The sequence below is a fragment of the Colletotrichum costaricense genome, assembly GCF_030867565.1.
Source record: "Colletotrichum costaricense strain IMI 309622 chromosome Unknown Scaffold_8.1, whole genome shotgun sequence".
NCBI classification, from domain to species: Eukaryota; Fungi; Ascomycota; class Sordariomycetes; order Glomerellales; family Glomerellaceae; genus Colletotrichum; species Colletotrichum costaricense.
In genome coordinates this window covers 2,088,200-2,110,545 of record NW_026848237.1, presented here as the reverse complement: position 1 = coordinate 2,110,545, position 22,346 = coordinate 2,088,200, and the positions used below count along the sequence as shown (strand labels likewise).

Sequence of the window (22,346 nt, the reverse complement as noted above, 5' to 3'; positions counted from 1 at the left end):
ATTAAAAAGTCCGGGGCCGATCTTAAATAAGGCTATCGTTATTATTATATAATAAATAATAATAATATAATATCTCTAATCCTAGCTAATATTAAAAGAGTTAAGACTTTAATTTATATAGTTTCTAACTAAATTAAAGTTACTAAGGCCGAGGAGGATAAGTATAATTCTATTTTTAAAAACGCCCCTTTAATATACCTTATTAAGGACTATACGTTCGTAATTTATAAAAGTTATTAATATTTAAAAATAAAATAAGTAAAATAAGAGGCTACGTAAGCTAAGCTAGATTTTAAATAAGCTTAATTAAATAGAGAACTAAGCTTAAATATTTAAAAAGAGGGATAGGGTTTTTTAATACGATTATATAATTAGTAAATAGGGTCGTTAGGTTTTTAATTATAATAACTAAAAAATAATTCTTCTCTTTTTATCGTCCCCTTATATTTTTATTTTAGATCTAAATAAAAAGATAATTAGAAAATTAATAGGATTCGGTAATATCCTTATAAAATAAATATTTAATAAATAAAATTCGTAGCTTATACTAAGGATTAGTAGTAATAAAAAATAATTTACCCCTCTCGAGAGGCTTTTACTTATAATCGGGTTTATTTAATAAGAGGTTAAGTATCCTTATCCTTAAAGTCTATTATATTATTATTATAATTAAAAAATAAGATCGTAGCGTTAATTATATTATCTTATAAGAATAGAAAGTTAGCTAAGTTAAAAATAAAATTATTATAAAAATTAGCCTCGTTAAGTAATAAGTAGAGGCCTTTCGGAGACTTTAAGAACTTCTTAAGTCGATTATTAGTATAAGTAGCCCCTATAATTAGGTTATTAATAAGCATCTCTAGTTAATATAATAACCCGTTCAGAGTAGCTAAGTAAATATAAAAAGGTCCTTACTAATAATAGTTAAGTTTTTTAAAAGTTAATATATTAATTTTTTATTAAATATTAAAGACGAAAACTAGATTACTAAGCTATAACTTTATTAATTAAAAGGAGTATAAGGAATTAAATTAGTTATAGGTTTAGGCTTAGTATTAAGTAACTTTATTAATAATAGCTTCTTAGTTATTTATTAAAGAAATAAAAGCTTATAAGCGGGCTTAGACTTCTTAATCCGTTATATATACTTTTTTTTAATTAAGTACTCTCTAAGTTACTATCTTTTTTTTAATCGGGGTCGTTATATAATAATTATAAATAAAATAAAATAGTATATAACCTAACGATATTTTAATAGTTATCCTATTTATAAAAAGGGCCGTAGTAAGTATAGGTCTAATATTTTTCTTTTTCTAATCTAACTAAATACGAAGTATATATATAATAAGTTAATAACCCTTTTTAAAAAGCCCGTTAGTACGAGGGTTATAAGCTAATATAACCTTTTACTAAGTACCATATTATTAATTAAACTAAGTAATAGCGCCTATATTTTCTCATCCCCCGTTAATAATTAAAGTACTATAAATCCTATAGTAGTAAATAATATCTTCCTAAATAAACTTCGTAATATTTTTTAACATAGCGTTCGTTATAATCCGTACTTCTAAGTACCCTATAAACTTATAACGTACCTTAACGACTTTCTATTTACTTATATACTAAACATTTAAATAGATCTAAAAAAAAGGCTCGTAAATCGGAACCGTAAATATATAGGGGTCGTTAAAGCGTCGTAATTTAGTTTTTTAATAGGCCTTATAAATTACGATTAGCTCCTAGGCCTAAGTATATATTCCTAGCTAGTAATATCGTTTTATAAAATAAAAATAAATAACCTCTCGTCCCTTATATCCAGACTTATTATATACTTCGTTAATTAAGTCTACTTAGTAACGCTTATTATTAATTACTTAAATAAGTTAGGGACGGGTCTTCGTTCCCCATTAAAATAAAAGTTTATCTTATATAATAAATCGTATTACCGTTTATTTAAAACGTCTAAACTAATTAAAAAGTATATTAACTAGCCTCTTTAAAATAAAAAGGAAATAGGTAATTTATTTTAAGAAATCTAACTATTATTCGTTCGACGCTAATAAATCGGTTAGAATATTTATTTTTTATATTTAATTATTAATAGCGTTACTACGGCTATGCGCTATAATAAAAAAGTTCTTTATAACTCGTATTTATAAGACTTATACGTTAATAAAGTCCTTAATATCCCTATTAAGCTCTATTTTAACTAAGTCGGATTAGCTAGGGGGTTTTTTTAAAAGGCTATCCGCTATAATATTCTTTTTTTTATTAATATATTTAATTTTAAAATCGAAAAGTCTAATTTAAGAGAACTAGTACGTTATTATTATTAATAATAAGTTATTTACTATACTATTAATCTAAATAACTAAGACTTAGGCGTCGGTTTTTAATAAGAAGTTAATTCCGAATAGATAATTATAAAAGCGCTTTAAGCTTATTAAAATACCTCGTATTTTGAGCTTATTAAAATTATAATTAAGCTCTAATCCGCGCTATATCCTACTCTTATATTAAGTAATAATACGCTTATTATTAACGATCTAATTAAGTATATTACCCTATTTTTTAATATTAGTATTTATTATAAAAATAATCTATCCGACTTTAATATTATAATTTAATAAAACTAAAATAGGGGTTATAATAATCGCCTCTTTAAACGTTTTTATAACCTCGATTTATAATACTCCCTATTTAAAAAATTAGTTCTTACTAAATAGGGAGTATAACGGGGCTACTATAAAAAAAAATTGCTTAATTTAATAGTAATAAAAAGTAATAATACTAAGAAACGATCTAATTTTTAAAACGTTTAAGTATTTCGTTTATTTAAAGATTTTAAGGACTTTAGCTTAATTAGGCCGTTTCCCTTCTATTCTATAAAAATAGCTTATAATAATTATAAATAGCTAGTACTATTATAACTTTACTCTAGAAATAGTATAACTAGCTAGCTCGATATTAACTAAGACCTAATTAATATTTTAAAAATACTCATAAACGAATTATTAGATCTTAAAATAGTTAATTAAGTACTTATTGTTATAATAGGATTGCGGGCCTTTAATTATAATATTATTAATAAAAGTACTATAGTATTTTAAAATTAAGTTATAAAGAATACGGGTTATAATCTAATAAAACTAAGCTACCGAATTTATCGCTCTTTATAAGAGGGTATAATATTTATATAGCCCGAGTAAAGTTAAAAAGGTTATTAAATCGCAGCTCTTTTTATTTAAAAAGATTTAATTATAACTAAAAAAGAAATTTAAAAAAGAAATAAGCTAATTTATAATAAATTCCTCTAAGAACTCGTCGGCGTTAAGTAGTTATTAAGCGTCCCGAAAAGTAATAGCGTTAACTTTTATTACTAAGTTAATTAGCTAAAAACCGCCGTCCTTTTTTATTACTAAGAACTAGGGGTTCTAATATATAATATAGCTTTTTTTAATAATACTTTAGGTAATACGTTCTTAAATTATTTTAAAAGCTTTTAATAATAAAGCTTTTAAAATAGGGATACCTTTTATTTATTAAGCCTTATAGGGTATAGTTTTAATTAATTATAATAGTACGATTATAAAGTTAAAACGGCCGTATTTAAAAAAGTCCTATACTAGTACTTTTTCTTAATTAAGGAGTATCTATTTAAAAAGATCTTATTTATAAAGTAAAAAATAGTTATAATCCTTAAAGATAGCTTAAAATCGATCGTTTATTAATTTAGAACTTAGTTCTATATTAGAGAACTTAGGTATAATAATATCCTTATAGGGGCCCGATCGGTCTTATAGCTTATTTTTAATTTCCTTAAGCTTTTTAAGTTTTTAATAAAAATCGCTATCGGGTATCGACCCGTTAGAGGGCGCGTTATTAACTAACTAAACTTTTTAATCCTTTTTTTTATATATTATATTAGTTTTAATAGCGCGGGGAATCCTATAAAAAGCTTTTTTAGCTACCTCGTATAATTTTAATACTTTTTATTCTAGCTTCTTAATCCGTTATTTAATATATAATTCCTTTTATTAAGAAGTAAGCATTCTCGTTAAGAAATATAAATCGTTTTAATTAACTAATCCGTTCGGCTTATTTTTAGTTTTACTCTAAGTAGTCGCTATTATTTTTCTAATTTATATAATTTAGGGCTAGATTATATAGAGCGCGATTATAATTATAATTTAGTTAGCTTAGTTTTAATTTAAAACTACTATAATACGCTCGTTTTTTTTTAATTTAGATTCTAAGTAGGGGTTATCGGAACTAGTAATATTCTTAGTTATATTATTAATATTTAGTTTTTTAATTTAAAAACTTTTTCTACGTACTACTTAAGCTAAAGTAAGATATTTTTTACGTCCCAAAACCCGTTTGTCCTAATTATCCTTATTAAGATCCTTAGCCTCGCGTCCTTAATATAAATTAGAGCGGTAATTATCGACTTATTATATTTAAAAAATAGCTTAGTATTTTATATAAATAGGAGACTTAGTAATAACGGATCGGAGGTCTCTCGCTCGTTTTTAATAAAAAAATAAGTAGTTATTTTAAACTTATTAATTTATACGTCCGTAAAGTAAAAACCGTTAAAAGTTATTTAGCTAATTAGATTATATTTAAACGTCTATATCTAAAGCTTCGTTACCGTATAAGAAATACTAGCTTTTTTAATATATTATTTTAAGAGGATATTAACTTACGCCCCGGTATTTAGAATCGTAATAATTATTAAACTCTTATTATCTTAATTTATACTAAATATTTAAATTTTTAATTATAAATAGGCGTTCGAGATTATAAAAGTTAGAATCTTAGAAATCGGGTTAGCGCCTCTAACTTTATTAATTTTAATTATATAGCTTAGTTTTAAAAAGAGGTTCTTATTATACTTATTAAAAAAATCCTTAATATCCTTTTATTATTATCCGTTCTTTATTAAGTTAGTTAAGGATTTTAAAGTTTTTAATAAGATTTCGTTAGTATTAAAATACCCTTAATCGCGTATTAAAATTATTATTATTATAGTATATTCTAATATAATTTTTTATAAAAGGTTTATAAAAAACGAGATTAAAGCTTTAAGCCTCTTTTTTACTAACTTTTTAGCCTTAGCCCTAAGATTAAAATTACGGGGCTAATTTATAATTATCGTTTTTTAAGTCTTATAAAAAAGAGGCTCTTAAGTTCCCTAAGTACTAATATTAAGGGTACTAATTAGAATTTTAATAAGTTAGGGCCTAGAAATAGATCTAAGAGTTACGTTCTTTACTATTTTAAAAACCTCGTTATTATTATCGATCTCTATAATTTTTTTTTTAATTAAAAAAAGAAACCGTTTTCTTTTTAAGTTATAAAGGCTAGCTTAGGTTATTAATCCCGTACGTTTTTTTAAAATAAAGTTCAGTTATTAAAGTACGGTTCTTAAGGGGTCTTTCTTTACGAACGGTATAAATATCTACTTAGTTATAATAACCTAAATTAGGTCGTACTACGTAAACGTATCTAATTATACTTATAAAATTAGCTAAAGGGAGTATAAGTATAGTTTATTAAAGTAGTCCGATTTAATAATTTAAAATCTACTTAACTAAGAGCTTAGTATCTTCCTTAGTTAATATATTTATTATATAAAAAAGGAGGGTAATACGATTAGCGATCGCACGCTTTTTTTTATTTTTAATTATAATAAAGGGAATATTATTTATAAGCTTATAACCGTTACGCTTTCCGTAATACTAAGCTCCCTAAGCTAAAATAATAAAATAGGTATCCTTATTAAGAGTATATTAATCATAATTTTTAATAATTTAGTAATATTAACTTTAATAATATTAATAACGATCCCTAGGTTTTATAATTAGGGGCTAATTAAAACGCGCAGCGTTTATATTAAATATACGAGCAGGGCCTCGAAAATAAATACTATTTTAATAAATCTTTAGCTTACTTATTCCGTTAGCTAGGTTAGAATTAGTAGTATTATTAATAGCTACTTAAATAACTTAGACCTCTATTATTAGTTAGTAATATTATTAATAGTTCGGATATTAGTACTAAGTATTTTTATATACTTAAGGAGTAAGGGGCCGTAATAAGGGCTCGGGTTAATTCTAATCGTTTATAAAAAATAGGCTATATTTTTTTTTATACACAATCGCATTAAGAAATCCTATTTTAAACCTTGCGTATTTTATTAATTTAATAAAGCTATTTAAAATAACCCTAACTTCTTTTACTATTTTTTTTATAATATTAATATAAAACCGCTTATATACGGCCTTAATTAAGCTCTTATTAATTACGATATAGAGGTCTTATTATTTAATAAAAATAATTATATTATTAATTTTAATAAATAGTACCTAAATAGAGTTTAAATTAAAAAACGAGATAAGTAGTCCCTTAATAACTTTTTTAATTTACTTTTCTTTATTTAAAAAGCGGTTAATATCCTATCTCCCGTACTCTTTTAAAAAAAAATCCTTAGCTTAGGCTTAGGGTAGTCCTCTGATTGCGTCCTTAACTAGAGTTTAATAATCTCTTCTTATAATATATATAATAAGTTTACCCTTAAATCGGTCCGGGACCTTACTAATCTCGTACTAATCTTCGAACTTTTTTAAAAAATTTATGATATTATTATTTTTAAAAACTATAATCCCTTCTTAACTAAGGAATAGTATTTTATAAAAACCTATATTTTTTATTAAATTAAGCTAAGGAATTACGGGGCCCTTAGTTTAAAGCGCGGCTATTTAGATCTAAGTAATAATAGTACTTAAAAAGGTATTAATCGAAGTATCTATTTTAACTTAAGTTATAACTAGCTTTTTTTAATTAAACTAATAAGTAGATTTATTAAAAAGAGTAGCTTTTTTATTATTAAATAATTCCGTAGCTTACGGATTTTAATAAACTATAAAGGCTAGTTTAGTAAACGGTTTATTTAAAATAAAAAGGTTAAGTTCGTATAATTAAATGTCCTAAGGGGCGCTAATAGTAGCGAAAATAACATATTAATTATTTATATTTACGATCCGAGGTTATTAAAAATATAGTTCGTCGATTTTATTTATAATCTTAATAATCTTATATTAGTTTATTTATTCTAAATAGAGTTTAAAAAAAGAGGAGAAGAGCCGTTTTAATAGCTAGAGCGTAGCTATTATCCTAATTAACGTAATTTAAACCGTTCTTTTTAATCCTTACTAAGCGTATAACTAAAGTTTTAATTAAATGTCGTATTAGGCCTACGGTAATACTAATTAAAATTATTAATAAGTCTAGTTAAAAGCTAGTTTTATAAGTACCCTTAGTCTAACGTATTTATACTTCTAAATAGGTCTATTATTAAGTTTTTAAGCTATATTAATTAACGGGGAATAGTCTAGTTAAATAACTAGTTATACTTATTAAAGCGTTCTATTAATTCTAATCTTAACTCGTTATTCGTTTTATTATACTATTATAGCGTTTTATATTTAGGCCTAATCCGGTCTTATATATCCGCGTTTTCCTTTACTTTTTATCTTATTCGCTTCTCGAGGTCTATTGTATCCCCCGTCTTATTAAATAAAAAATCCTTTTTTATACGTTTTTACTTTCGTATTTTAATTATTTAGTTACTTTTTTTAGATTAAAGTCTTATTACTTGTATTTGTTTTAATCGTTATGCCGTTCTTTTTAATTAATTATTTAAAGTCTTTCTAATCGAATTAGGTCTTTTTTTATTTATTTTCTTATTTAATAAAGAAGGGATTTTTAAAAGGGGAGATTATTAAAAAAGTATAGAATATAAAGGACTCTCGTAATATAGTACTTTAAAAGAACTACTAATATTTATAAAAATAATATAAAATACCTTTTTTAATCGGGTTAATACGGCCTTAATTAACGGAGTTATAACTAAAAAAAAGAGGATAGTATTAGCTAGATCGGAAAGGTAAATTTTTTAATTATCTTATATTATTATGTTTAAAAATAAATTATTAAAAAAGCTCTAGTTCGATCTTAAAAAAGTATATATATAATTAAAATAAAAATCCGCGCTATTAAACTCGCTATCTTTAATCGGGGCCCTTTTTTTTATATTTTATTTTAATTAGCCCTCCCGTAAATACCTATACTTAATTAGCTTTAGAAAAGAACTACTAGGACTAATCGCCCTACCCCATTCTAGTAATACTAAAGAGGAAAAGTTAAGTTAAAAAAAAAGAGGATATGTTAAAAGAATTTAATATTAGCTTAGATATTAGGGATAAATCTAGCGTAGATAATAATAATAATAAGTATTACTTATAGAATAATATAGACCCTAAGACCCTTATTAAGATATTACTCTTAGTAATAAGCGGAGATAACGAAATCGACTAACTAAAAAAAGATTAAGGACGTAATAAGATATAAATATTTAAAGCTCTATTAATTTATATATAAAATCCGATTTCTTATACTTACCTCTTAAAAACCCGATTTTTTAATACTTTCCGGCCCCTATTTTAAAACTCTATAGTATAAAGTCGACTTATAATTTAAAAACTTAGATATTATAGTCGGGGTAATAGTAAATATTAAAAAGAGGAGAGACTTAGTTAGATAGCTATACTATATTTATAAATACTACTTTATAAAAACCTTAATAAAAATTAAGCATACTAAGCTCATAGAGTATACTATCGATCTTTTTTTAAATATACGTATAAAAATTAAAAAGTAGTTTAAATATAACTAAGTAAAGTAATAGTTTATAATAGTAGTTTTTTTAAAAATAGAGGAAGCCGGAGTAATTAAAAAGCTAAATAAACATAGCGAATAGATCGTAAATACTCTTTTTAAAAAGAGAGTAGCTAAGCCGGGAGTATTACGAATTATTTATAATTTTCGCCCTATTAATAAGGTATTAGTTAAAGTAGTATACTTATATTATAATATAAAAACTAATATTAATTTAATCTTTTACGAACGCCCGAGAGTCTATTTATAAACCGACGCTTCTAATAATTTTTAGGGCATTTTTATTAAAAAAGGTAACTAATATAAAACCTTAGTTATCGGCCCTAATAATATATAAGAGTATAAAAGTATATTATAAAAATTTAAAAAAGTACCCTTAATATACGCGCGTTTTACCCCCCGATAGAGTAATCCGCCGGGGCCGTACCGTATATTACGTATTAAGGAAAACTAAGTATAATACGCTCTATACCTAATTACTAACTAAAACTCCTAACCTTCTACTACCCGCCTATAGGGCGAGCTTTACCTACTCTAACGCACATAGGACCTCTTAATACTAGCCCGCGTAAGTAGCTAGGTCTAATATAATCTATTCTTTTATATAAGTATTATTATTACCTAGGGGGTCCCGTAAGAGCCGTTTAAGGCGCTAGCTTATTACTCTAACCTTATATACTTCTAGCCTATTTATTATAACTATTATAATTAGGCCGGCGTTAATATACCGGATCTTAGTATTTATATTAACCCGGCTATTTATAATATTTATAATATTACTTAGTTAAATTCCGTATTACTAAAAGGTACTTTATTACTTTTTAAGCGTACTTACGTTAGCTATAATAGCTATAGCGTCGAGCTAGCTAAAAAGGGCGCCTAGCCCAAGAGGAGTAAACTTATTAATAGGCATCTTTAGCTTACTAATTACTAATTATATACTAAGAGAGTAGGTTCTCGTCGAGGTAGTATTTTAACTAGCTAACCTTTTAACTAGTTATCTAATTAGCTATTTAGGTAGTAGTTTATATATTAATAGGTTTATTTAGTAGATTTATTTAGTAGATTTATTTAGTAAATTTGTTTAGTTTAAATAGAGAGTAGCTTTAGGCAATATTAAAAGCGATAAGGATAAAAAGAATCTTTACGAGCTCTAAATAATAAATATTAACCTATTTAGCCCTTTTTCTAAAAACCTCTACGTTATTATTAAAGTTTAGAACCTTTATAATTAAAAAAGGCTACTTCTAACTATTATAGCTAACTATTACGGCTAACTATTATAGCTAATTATTATAGCCGACCTTTATTATTAACTTTTCTAACCGGCGCCGCTACTAAAAAGGGTAGCTTACCTATCCCAAATTAAATAGTAGTTTTCGTATCGAAATTACTATATTACGTTAAGCGCGTACTTAGGATATATTACGCATATTATATAGTTAAAAAGTATACTATATCGTATAATTTCTTTTAAAAGCGTAATCCTATTAAAATCGATCTTTTATACTTATAAAGCCAAAAAAAAAAACCACTATATACGCGCGTTTTAAAAACTTAGTTTTTAAATATTATAATATTAACGGATATTACTTTTTTTTAATTATAGGATTCCTTCCTTACTTTTTAATATCAATATTTATTTTTATTAATAACTATAACTTTACGAGCGAGATATTTAAAAAATACTTTTACTTTTTATATTACTATTATTTCCTAAGAGTAGTATAAGTACCGATTCCCCTTAGCGGAAGTAAAATATTTCTTTTTAACGATTACGTAATATTAGTAAGATTCGAAATATATACTAATAAAATACGCCTTTTAAAATAGTATTATAATAAGTTCGTTATATAAAAATAATAGTTTAAAAAGTAGCTTCTAAGGATATAAAAAGAAATAAGAGGTCTATTATACTTAATACCGTTTATATAAAAATATATTCTTAAAAAAGCTAACTTAAAAACTACGATTAAGAGGGTATTCTTTAAAAAAGTATTAAAAATAACTAAGTTTAGTAAAAAGAGTATATAGTAGGAATAGGTAGAGTATAAGACCCTAGCTTAAAAAAAAGAGTAAGTTAAAATACTTAACAAAATATATAACGTAGTTTAAAATAATACGACCTATAGTATAAGTTTATAAGCATAATTCTATATTATAATAAATATAAGTAATTATACTACTAGCGCTATGCTTATATAGCTTCCTAATAATTATAAACTAAGCACCCTAATTACTAATACTAATTTTAATAAGGTTATAATTATTATATAAATATTATTTTATTTATCTAACTAAAAAAGGTAATATTTAGTCTTAGAGAAAGAAACTCTAATAATTATACGAACTTTAACTAAATATTAATAGCTAACGAGCGTAAGTTTAAACCCTATTATAATATATACCGACTATTAATTAATTAAATAGAATATAAAGAACTATAATAAAGTTTATAGTAAGCTAATAAAATAGATCGAAGTTTTAATAAAATATAATATAAAATATTTATATTAACTAAATACTACGAAGATTATCTAAGTAATAAATAGATTAAGTCGTATATATAATAAGCTATAAAACTCGCTAATAAATATTAAGGAGTAACTCGTTTTTAAAATAAAAATAAAGAACTAAATAATTATAAAAAACACTAAGTACGAGCGCCCTAAGCTAGGGTACTTTTAAAACCTTATAAGGGTATAGAATATATCTAAATCTATTTTAATAAACTCGAGCGAGGCTAAACGAGCTTTAAATAAAGAATAAAAAAGTAATATCCGTTATATACTTTATAATAAGTATAGACTATAAGAATAGTATAAAAACGTTATTAAATTTCTTTTTAAAAGACTATTAGTAATTAATTACTTTTCGAAAAATAAAAAACGATTAATAAGAGCAAAAATAATATAATATAAAATATAAAAGTACGAACTATATAAGAATAAGATAAATAGTAGTCTAGCCCGGTACGTAAACGAGGACTAAGTAATATAATAACTATATAATATATATAATAAAAAAGGCTATTTTAGAGTACTAATTACGATATATTACTTATAAGGGCGGATATATTAATTAAAGAGAACTTAAGACGTTAATCTCTATATTAAGTCTTACTAAGTATATTAGGCGTGCGGCCCGAGATTTTAAATATTATTACTAAAAAAGATCTTAATACTTAAACTTTAGAAAATAGTTATTATTAACTTTATAAGAGAGATTACCCTAATAATAGTAAATAGTTCGAAGTATATCTTAATAAACGTAAACTACTTTACTAAATTTAGTATTTTTATATTATATAAAAAGGTATTTATAAAAGCGGTGTACTAAGTATAATTATTAATAATCTCCTTAATTCTTAAATAGCCTAAAACTATTTATTATAATAACGGTAGTTATTTTAAAAATATACTATTTACTATAGTTACCGATTACTATAATACTAAGCTTATTTATAATCCCGCATCTTACCCTTAGTTTACTAATTAAGTAGAGCGTATAGTACGACTAGTTAAACTATAGCTTATAAAATAAGCATAGTCCTAACCTAAAGAACTAAGGATATAATAATATTATAAAGTACTTATAATCGTAAAGTAACTTAATTTATAATATGTCTAATTAATATTTATTATACTATCCTTAGCTATATTTAAAAAGAATACTTTATAAAATATAATAGCTATAAATAGCTTTAATAATTTAACCGAAGTACTCGAAAATACTACCGAACCTATTATTATCCTTAATAAAAAAGATATTAATATAGACCCCGCTATAATAAGCTAGAGTATTATTACTAATATTAATATAAAAAAAGAGTTATATAATAATATAAAAAATAAATCGATATATATAGCTAAGATAGTAAATATAAAAGCTATATTTATTAAAAAGTTTACTATAAATAATCTTATTTAGGAAAAAAATAATAAGGATAGTAAATCGAATTCTAAATTTAACCCTTCTTAGACTAGTCCTTATTAAGTTATTAAAATCGTATCGGACGTATTATACTAAGTTAAAAACGTTATTAAGAACTACGAGGGTAAGAGGAGAAAAGTATACGTATTAAACCTTAAAATATATACTATTAAACCCCCTCAACTCTAAACTAAGTAGCCTATTATTAATATATATATTATTATTAATATTAATAAATACCGTAATATACGATTAGAGGACGTATTACTTATATTAATAATAGAACTAAAAAAATAAGTAAAGATAGTACTTAATAATTAGTAAATATAGTAATAAGGATAGATACTAGCGGAGGCGTTTATATTAGTTAAGAGCGGCCTAGGTTAGGCTATTATATACTTAGTTAGGCTAAGAAGCTAGTACTACTACTTATACCTATACTATATATTATTATATAATCTATAGAGCTATATTTAGTACCGTGCTAGAGCGCACTTTATACTTAGAGAAAATAAGCATAATTACCACCATTTTTCAGGTCCCCGTTTTCTCCACGCCGCCGGGGGGCAGGCGCCGTCACGATCAAGTGAACGATACTAGAAGCGGCTAACTCGGCCGGACAATTAAGAAATCCTTCCAATCGCCCCTCAGCGCTTCCAAAATTCCAAGCCCCAGTTCAGACCGAGAGAGGGAAGAGAAGAGGGGGAGGGGAGGGGGGCGAAAGAAGTGGTTCATGTCACTAATCAATATCATTGTCATGTGCACAACCATCAGCGTCTCCATCGGGAAGCCATACCTTTTCAACAAGCCTCCGTGCCCGACGCCGACGGTGCCTGGTGTATAATTACGTAGGGGCACCGGTAAGCAAGACGATTCAAGGCCAGGGGCAAAGCTAGTTTCCCCGCATTTTGACTGCGACGCCAAACCAGGCGCGCCGATGCGCATCGGGCATCGGCGGATCTACAGGAATCGGGTTCAGGTGAAGCACCGAGGGCTTCGAACTACCGGGCAAGTACCGGGCCCGCTCCGGGTGGCTCTCAAAAGCTTGGTTTGGTGATTTGCAACACCGCCACGCGGACTAGTCATCATTGATTAGCAGAACTCTCTTCCCCGGACTCCTCTCGGCTGGCCCGCTCTGCAAAGCCGGGCTGAAGAAGATCAGACGAACTGCATAGGATTGATACGGTTGAAGAGAAAACGGGGACCGGGGGATCGTACAGGCACGGTGCATTGATCTTCAAGATGGTTTCTTTTCTCTTGGCTAAGGTCTTTTCTGCCATTTTGTTCTCTTGATTCCTTATTCTTTTCCCACACTTGGTGCTAGCAACACGAACTCAACGAGACTGGCTACTCCATCATCGCTAAGCAGGCGAGCTCTGAGCCAGTGAGAGGCAAAGTATGGTCAAAGAGAATGAAAGTCGTTCATGTGTCTCATGTCAGTCGTATCCGATTAAACTCCTTCCAATCGTTGATGACGCCGTAGCATATAAGGTCGAAGGAAAGAATCCGCAACGCCCACGTCAGTTTCCGTTTTCACACGCTAGCCGTCCACTTCCATCTTGTCCTCGGCAGTGTCCTTGGTCTCAGTTGTTTCTTCAACATCCAATTTCGGTTCAGGGTATGCCACCGATATCGAGTCTTTCGAGTCTCCACCGATAGGGCCACCACCGTTGCCAGGGCCATTTCCGGCACAAAGACGATACTCGCCGTCGTCTTTCCGCTCGATGATACCTTCTTCAAAAGCCCACTTTGCCAGCAGCCGATCAACACCGAGTCGCTGGCCCTCCCCCTTCTCCATATGTCTGCCAACATGTTCTGTCCATTCGTCCCAAGAGCCCGGCCCTTCAAAGACGACTTGGCAATCTGATTTGGGACATGCCGACCTCTGAGGTGGCGACCGGCGTGTGACGAGGCAAGTTGTCTGCATCTCCTTGACGTGACCTTCCCACTCAACTTGCAATTTACTGTCTCCTTTGGCAATGGCTTTCTTGATCGCGAAAGGTGCATGCATGCGACGAAGATGTTGGGTGAAGAGATCTTTCCGGTTGAACTCGTTGCCCTTGCCCTCGACTGTGCTCTGTGGACAGGACGAGCACCGATAGTATTGCAAACAGAGATGTTGGGAAGCAATGTGACGCTTCCACTCATTCTTGGAGCCAAAGGTGCTCGTACAGCCTGCGAACGAGAAGGCACAAGGGAACGGCCTTGTATGCGCGGCCGCAATATGTTTGCGCAGTGACGACGAATCCTTAAAGGGAGCATGAGTACATAACGTGCACCTCGTCTCTTGCTTCGGTGTCGCTTTCTGCAAGGATCGTCGATGCTTGGCCTTCGCATTGGGTGTACTCATGTCAATCGAATGCATCGTGTCGTCTGCACCAGACTCATTCGCATCGTGGGATGAACCGGTATCCTCGTGGTTCGCAGGCATCGCCCCATCTGGCAGAGTCGTACGTTGCCGCTCCACGGCTGGCGGTGCCTCATCGCTCAAGTGGCGAACATGGCTGAGAGCTTTCAGCTGCTCTGCCGCTTCCTGCATCTCGGCCGAATCCTCAACATCGTCCTTGCCATCAACAACTGCGGCAGCAGCGGCAGCCGCTGCAAACGGCACGCTGGCCGGCGTGGTTTCGACGCGGTTCGCCGTTTCGTGGAAAGATGCGTCTTTGCTGTCTAATGAGCGCTGGTGCATAGATGGTGTACTTGCCGCCAGCTCTCGCGCTTCCAACAAGATGCGTCCGTCCTCGACTTCCTTTGCTGTAACTTTAGGGATCCCGGCAGAGCCTTTGAGCTTCTGGTACAGGTGAATCATGTTATGTGATGTGATGTATCCCAGGAAACAGCAGACCTTATCGTGCTGTACGACGTTCCATATTGAATGGGGCATTGATATTAGAAGCATGGTGGGCGGACCGAGAAACATTCCCTCAACCTCGATCTTGGCAGCCAAGGGTGGCGTGTTGTGAAGCCAGCCATTGAAGAAAGACATGTCTGGACTGGCATCTCCCACGAATGTGGTGCACACAAGCACTCGTGGCTCATCGAAACGTAAATCAGCAACAGATTCAGGGTCAATGAGCTGGTCTTCGCGCACATCCCTCGACAGTGATTCCCCATCAGACCCATTGCGCGGCGATTGCTGTTGACCCGCCCGAGCAGGCAAGGGAGCTAAGCTCAGACTTTGACCTTTTCCAGGTGTAAGTGTGAAGCAAATGGGAAGTTGCGGTGATGGTGGCGGAGTTTTGGTGGCACCGTTTGTGAGTTTAGCTGCTTGTGCGGTTTCCTGCTGCCTCAACTGGACAATCTCCTCGTGTAGCCTCGGTACACTGAATGCTCTGCCCGCGATGCTCAGCTTGTGCAAAGCTTCAATCAAGTGATATGTGAAAGATTTGCCCGCAGCCTCTCTGGGATTCTGCTCAGGACCGCCAGCTGCAATGGCTTGCTTGATGCCATGGCTTCCAGACACGGGTATATCACGAACGGAGCAGGCGTCGAGCAACAACAGAATATCGGACTGGGCATCTTCAAACAGGCAGCGTACACCATCCCACTTGAGCTTTGCGGCATCTTCTCGGATATTGCTATGGAAGGGCGGTCAGAACGGTGCGGAGACGTGTTTTGCAGTAGATTCTCGACTCACCAAGCCCAGTAGAGCTGGTTATCTGATCCAACATATGCATAACCGGCGTAGTAGATGATCAGCAAGTGATTTGGTCGGGCATGTTCGAGAAAAGAAGCCATCTGAACCCCAAGCTTGATGCTGGGGTTGGGTACGGTCGGGATGGCCCATCGATTCGTCTGGTAGTTGTATCGGTCTCGTAGTATGTTTTCCAAAGCCGTCAAATCAGCCTCGACCGAGGTATCCTCCTCCCAGCGCAGTAGAAGCACAGAAACGCTATCGTAGGGTGCGCGCTCGGTTTGGCGCTGGATCAGCATGGCAGCATCTTGAAGATGCCTCGCGAAGGATTCGAAGTCATGGCGTTCGGCTGGAGGGGCCTCCTGGGTTGGGTGCTGCTGAGGCTGAATGGGTTCAAGAGACGGTTAATTCCAGCAGCTCAAATCAAGCTACGGGAGCGCAGAACAGAATCCTCACCGATTCATGGGGGAAAGGAGCCGGTTGTGTGGTGTGATTTGACGGCGACTCCTTTGGCATAAGCCGCCGCTTCTTGGATGGCTGGGGTTGTTCCATCTACAGTTGTCAATGGGAAGACAATTTGTACAAACGCGGTTTGGAATTGAGTTGCGTTATGATCATGGAGGCGCTCAATGGAGGGGGAAAGTTTTGGAAGGCAAGCACTGGAGGAATTGGGCGATGGCTGAATTGTCGTGGGCAGTGATAATTGGGGGGGTCAGAAGAGGTACCGAGGAAGTCTACATACAGCCTCGTTGCGGGAGAAAGGCAGGAAAGAGGTGGAAAGGCTCTGGGCCGATCCTGCCTCTTCTGCGACGGGCCAATCAAGGCTCACCAGGTACTCGCTGGTGGTCCGTGCAGCAAGGCGGGCAGAAGTGAGAGTGGGGCACACTGGAGCTTCCTTCCTTCACCTCGCGCTGGCGGTGACTTCTCTCCGACATTGAGATGCACCTCACTCAACCAGTCACTCACTCCCCATCGTGTCATGAAGCGCTGTTCTTTCTCCCTGCTTACAGTGGCTTCATCATCTGTTCCTGGCTGAATCACTTTCTGTCTTGTCCAATCTCGGCTCACTCCAATCTGGTAATTCCGCCAAGCTCAAAACCATGGCGGCCACTTTTCTCACCTTGCGCAGACATCAAACATCCCCGTCACTCGTCCTCCATGTATGTTCTTGGGCAACCTGTAAGGTATTAGGTATACAACTCATGCAGATTGACTGGGCTGAGTATACCACCTCGCGTGTGTGAGGTGTGAGTGTGTGTGGTGTCTGCCCGGTGAGTGTAGTGTACTAAGGTATGTAATGTGTGTGTGCCCCTCATTCCGCCGCCGCCGCTGCCTCGACTGCCCCTCCCTCCTCACGCCTTTGCCGTGCTGCTAGGCGTCCAAAAAGACCTGATAACTGGTCTCTCTCATGCACCCTGCCTGAATCACTGCCATTTACTGGTGCCACCTGTACAACCTTGTGCTGCGAGGCAGCTCCGTTGGGCATGCCTCGGACGTCACGTCCAAGGCCACGCCAGTCCGCTCCCTCACATCTCACTCCCACCACTCACCTACTCACTCACGCCCATCTCCCGCAGTTCCTCAAGGTCATTCTGAGCTTTGGTTGTGTGCTCTCAAGGTCACGAAGCCCAGTAAGAGAATGATGGCGTTTAGCACGGATACAGCTTCGATACAATTGACTTTTGACGTCGGGTGTGTTTATGGACCTGAGCTGGCCTGGTCACGGCCCCTGCCACCTGTCATCCGTTACACATCTCATCCCCTATCATCATTGGATTCATGCCCATCCAAATCTGTCTGTCTGTGTCTTGTCGACCACTGCAGCACGATACCAATCGGTGCTACCGCCGCCACACACGAGGCGTGGCAGCCCAGTCAGGTCGGCTAATGTAGTCTGACGGTCGACTGGCGAATAGCGCCGCAGCGCCGCGAGGTCCGCCAGAGAGAATATGTCAAGTCCAGGCTTGGGTTGACCGACAGACTGGGCAGCGTGGCAGCATGGCAGCATAACAATGGCGAAAGAGGGAACACCTTCTGCTTGGCTGATTCCCAAGTTACACTTTCTACCCGCGTCGGAAGGCATGGCTGCAGGCCTCTAGTCCCACCACATCAGACCCTTTTCACCTTCCTCACTCCATCCCCCTTTGCTGCTGGCCAATTGAGCTTGCACGATCGAGTCTCAGCAGCTTCCATTGCATCCGCCTCCTATCGGCTGTTTTGCTCCGTCAGCTACACTTTCCAGCCCACGCGTTGCGCTATTGGGCCTCATCGTCCGCTTCCGCGTTGTGGAGGACATCCACACCGTGTAACACATTGCCCCGCGTCCAAAAGCCCAGGCAGGCTACCTACCTTATATATACGGATGCTCTACTATCTATGAACTTCAATACTCCATCGCGCTCTCAGGACTGCGTCTAGGTATTGCCGCACATACACCAAAAAAGCCCCAGCAGCTTCGCCTTGTGCCACCAAGTGCATCTCAGGCCTCGGTAATTGATGATCTGAAGGGAGGACCCTCCCTGGTAGCAGGGAATACAGCTGTCGGGGGCTGGGAGCTTATACAAGCGCGGGATCATGCAATATTGATATTCGCTTGTAGCCAAGTCCAGGCCGTGAAGCAATGCCAGTAGCGTGAAGAAGTCGCAAAGGGCATGGTGGAAATAGGATTTATCTCGTCATCCGCGCCTGAGACCATCGCAATTGCGGCGGCAAGGCTGAGACGAATTGTCGCAAATCTAAGTTTCCTTCTTACGCATGCTATCTTAACTTGTAGGGCCCGTTACCTAGTCAGGTACTATGTGGATGTATTTGTTACAGGCATGAGGAATGGTTTCCCAAGACGAAGCAGGCCGGGCATGGACTTGGCTACAGACTCGATAGAGGGGATCTTTACGGCTTGATGACCTGTTGAAGGTTCAATAATTCTCCAGTATGACTCTGTCTGTTCTCTTTGCTACCGACCTGGGTCCGTTGAAAACATTGCTGAGGTCAACAGTTATGGGAGCTCCGGGCGCGGCTTGCCCCGAGCCGATAAGTGGGCCCCGAGCAAGGAGGCACCCGGTGTTTGTTGATCCGTTCTCTCCGGGTTCTCCCAGCCTCTTGTTCATTGCTGATCGAGAACGCCGAATGGAATGAACAGCACGCCGGCCCCGAGGACCTCATGGGATGATGGGATCTTCTCCTCCACCATGATTTGGCCGCTGGCATGCCTAGGTTGCAGTAAATAACCGGTTGACGACATTGCCCCAAGGAAGGAGCTTGGAGACACGGAAGACGCCCGCAGTCGAAGTAGTCAGTCGCCATGGGCCCGCATCTTCCGTTGCCAAGTCGGATGAAAAGTACCATGTTCTCAACACGATGACCGAAGTAAGAGTCTGCGTCTGAGAAGATACACGTTGGCGGACACAAGTGACGAGAGGAGAAAGCGAACCCTTGATACGGGACGGAGGGCCCGGTCAAGGATCACGGCATTCCGTGTGCGGGCCGCCTGGAGTGGACTTTACCAGTCCACAAATCCTAGAGACTCTAGGAGTCGGGCATGAATGGGCCTCCGAAGAGGCGTTGACCAACTTTCCCATCGAGCTGGTGAAGCCTTTTCTCTCGTGCCTCTGAAATAAACCCAGCAAATGAGCGGGTTGGGATTCTATTGCCAAGAAGCACTATCAAAAACCGTCCCAGGAATCGACAACCAGGAGAACCGTGTTTTGTCACGCGAGCGCTTCCAAGTGGCGACAAAGGCTCTGAACACTGAAGTTCGAAAGCTCCAAAAGCAAGACTGACGAGTGAGAGGGTTGGGAACTCGCCCAAGCCTTGCACAGCCACGCGGGAATGAGGCTTCGAGCTTCTAGTTCGGCAAGAAGAACACACCATAACCAATCAACATCTTGGGTCGGTGGGTTACCTCAACGCTCGAGATGGGAGCTAGCGCAGCCAGGCGGCACATGCAAAGCTGAAAGCTGATGGCACTGCTGACGTATGGGTGTGGTCATCCGAAGGGGTCCCCTGTCCGCATCAGTAGTAGCGAGTGTGGGAATACCTACTGTACGGAGTGCGCAGTAGTCACTAGGATACTGCTGGCAAGTTCTCGTGCGTGGTGACAGGCTGACAGCTGCTTCGCTGCAAGTGAGAAACGCATGCTATCGTTTGTTTTGCAGCCAAGTCAAATGGTAAAAATCCAAAAGACAATTTCCATCGACAAAGGGGCTTCGAATGAACATACACCGGACATGGCGAATAAGCAGTTGCTTAGACGCGGGGAAGACTGGGCTGCTGCTCTTCTGTGGTCAGAAACAAGCCAAGGCCGTGGCAGCACGAGCATGTCATCGGGGCCCAAAGTAGCCGAAGATCTGGTGGGGCACTTCCGCACCTTGAACCATGGGTAATGGTAATATGTAGAAGATTGTTGAGTGCTTCTCGGCCTCGGTCTCCGCTCGGAACCTGTGACTTTGAGGTCTTTTGGTTCTTTTGAAGGGACCATCTCGAGAGAGCGGGGCGTCTGTCAGGGCAGACGGTAGTGCGGCAGAGGTAGAGGCACTATCCGCACCCATGAACTGCTGCGGCGCTGTTGCGTGGGTACTCGCAGTGTAGGTTTGACGGCCTCGATTGGAGTTGTCGCGAAAAGAGAGGTTCGAGAATGGTTCTGGCTCTAGTGCAGGTTCCCGGGATCCTCCAGCAAGGAACATGGCCTCAAAGCCTAATGGAAGGCCCCCAAAGTTGCACGTCCCGGAAGAGTCGTGGGCGGACGGTCGGTTTCAAAGGCCGAGATTGGGCGGGGTTCGCAAGTATACGGGATTGCGTGGAGTGGGAAACATTCTGCGTCCCTGCGGTTTTGTTTCGGCTACGGTATAGACAGGCAAGGTACTGGCTGCGAGACTGCTGTGCTGCTGTAACTTGCTAGCCTATTGAGCCGTGTATCTGCCTCGCGACCTGCCTCGGGGTATCTGTCGCGTTTGCAGGAGTCTTGATTTGTCTGGTTCGTCCTGGGATGTCATCTTTGGAATGTACCGGGAGGCCTGGACCGACTGACTATCCGTGAAGACTTGGATAGGATACTCGTAAGTTGCGATAGGCGAGAAATGGGAACAATAGGCGATGTCATATTTTGTATACTTGGGCTTACCTTACTAACCTTACCCTCGAGGTACAGCAGTTACGCTTGCGTTTGTGGTCAGAACATGAGTTTGGCTGTTCGCTCTCTCTCTGATAAATGAGAAAGAATGATGCAGAAATGGTAGAGGAAAGAAGGACCAAACTTCCATCCGACCATCCCATCCCGTCGTCCCGAGGCAGGTACACTACCTTAGAGGGGTATCTTGGACCTTCCATCCCACCACCCAGTCTCTCTTTCCATCTCCCACTTTTATTATTTGCCTCTCACCACATTCTCTTGCCGGTGCTCCCGATTGCCTTTTTCACTTCGCGTCGGCGCCCTCACAAACTCGAACAGATATTGAGAGCAAGAAAGTTATCACCTTCCCATTATCTCGCCTTCGCCGTGTTGCGAAAACGCACCCACGTCGGAGCTCTACGGTCCAGGCACCCCTCAGTGCCTCGTCAAAGAGAAGATCCTAACCTAGTTGGATCTCACTCCCGCCTCCCACTCGCTGACACCACAAGGGGAGGGAGCCAGGACAATGGGCCTAGGAGCAACGGCGGCCTTCCATTCGTGCCCATCCTTAAGTCGCTAAAATACCCTGGGCGATTTCTAAATTAGCTACTGTGGCGTCACACGCAGTCGCGGACTCTCAGGTCGAATACAGGTTCCTGCTGGGGTGTTTTGCTCCCCGTAGCCATCGCCATCCCAATCGCTACCAGCCGACCATCTTCAGACTTTCGCCCATCTTCCGGCCCAAGCTGCGAATGCGACTACATTCTGCTAATCATCGGTAGAGTGACCACAAGTGGTGAGTCCATCCTCCACAAAGTGGGCAAGTGACAGGGTTGGCCAAGACCCCATCCGAGTGGATGGTGCAGGGCGCAAGCCGTTTCTTTGCGTCACCCTCCCACTCGTGATCAGGCCTTGTACTTGTATTCGTGG

At 36.4% G+C, this 22,346-nt stretch overlaps 4 protein-coding genes across 4 annotated transcripts; all 4 read right to left on the bottom strand.

Moving 5' to 3' along the window:
* Nucleotides 1–14,215: 14,215 nt before the first annotated feature.
* Nucleotides 14,216–16,861, bottom strand: CCOS01_08719 (uncharacterized protein; the record flags this gene model as incomplete). Its single annotated transcript, XM_060456880.1, has 3 exons — nucleotides 14,216–16,253; nucleotides 16,313–16,692; nucleotides 16,766–16,861. The coding sequence occupies 3 exons, from the start codon at nucleotides 16,859–16,861 to the stop codon at nucleotides 14,216–14,218; spliced, it is 2,514 nt and encodes an 837-aa protein (XP_060313154.1).
* A 1,225-nt stretch (nucleotides 16,862–18,086) lies between these two features.
* On the bottom strand, nucleotides 18,087–18,392 carry CCOS01_08718 (uncharacterized protein; the record flags this gene model as incomplete). Its single annotated transcript, XM_060456879.1, has 1 exon — nucleotides 18,087–18,392. The coding sequence occupies one exon, from the start codon at nucleotides 18,390–18,392 to the stop codon at nucleotides 18,087–18,089; it is 306 nt and encodes a 101-aa protein (XP_060313153.1).
* A 905-nt stretch (nucleotides 18,393–19,297) lies between these two features.
* On the bottom strand, nucleotides 19,298–19,654 carry CCOS01_08717 (uncharacterized protein; the record flags this gene model as incomplete). The annotated part of the gene is made up of 1 exon (XM_060456878.1): nucleotides 19,298–19,654. One exon carries the CDS (start codon nucleotides 19,652–19,654, stop codon nucleotides 19,298–19,300), a length of 357 nt encoding a protein of 118 aa, XP_060313152.1.
* Nucleotides 19,655–20,628: 974 nt separating this feature from the next.
* CCOS01_08716 (uncharacterized protein) lies at nucleotides 20,629–20,991 on the bottom strand (the record flags this gene model as incomplete). The annotated part of the gene is made up of 1 exon (XM_060456877.1): nucleotides 20,629–20,991. One exon carries the CDS (start codon nucleotides 20,989–20,991, stop codon nucleotides 20,629–20,631), a length of 363 nt encoding a protein of 120 aa, XP_060313151.1.
* Nucleotides 20,992–22,346: the final 1,355 nt, after the last annotated feature.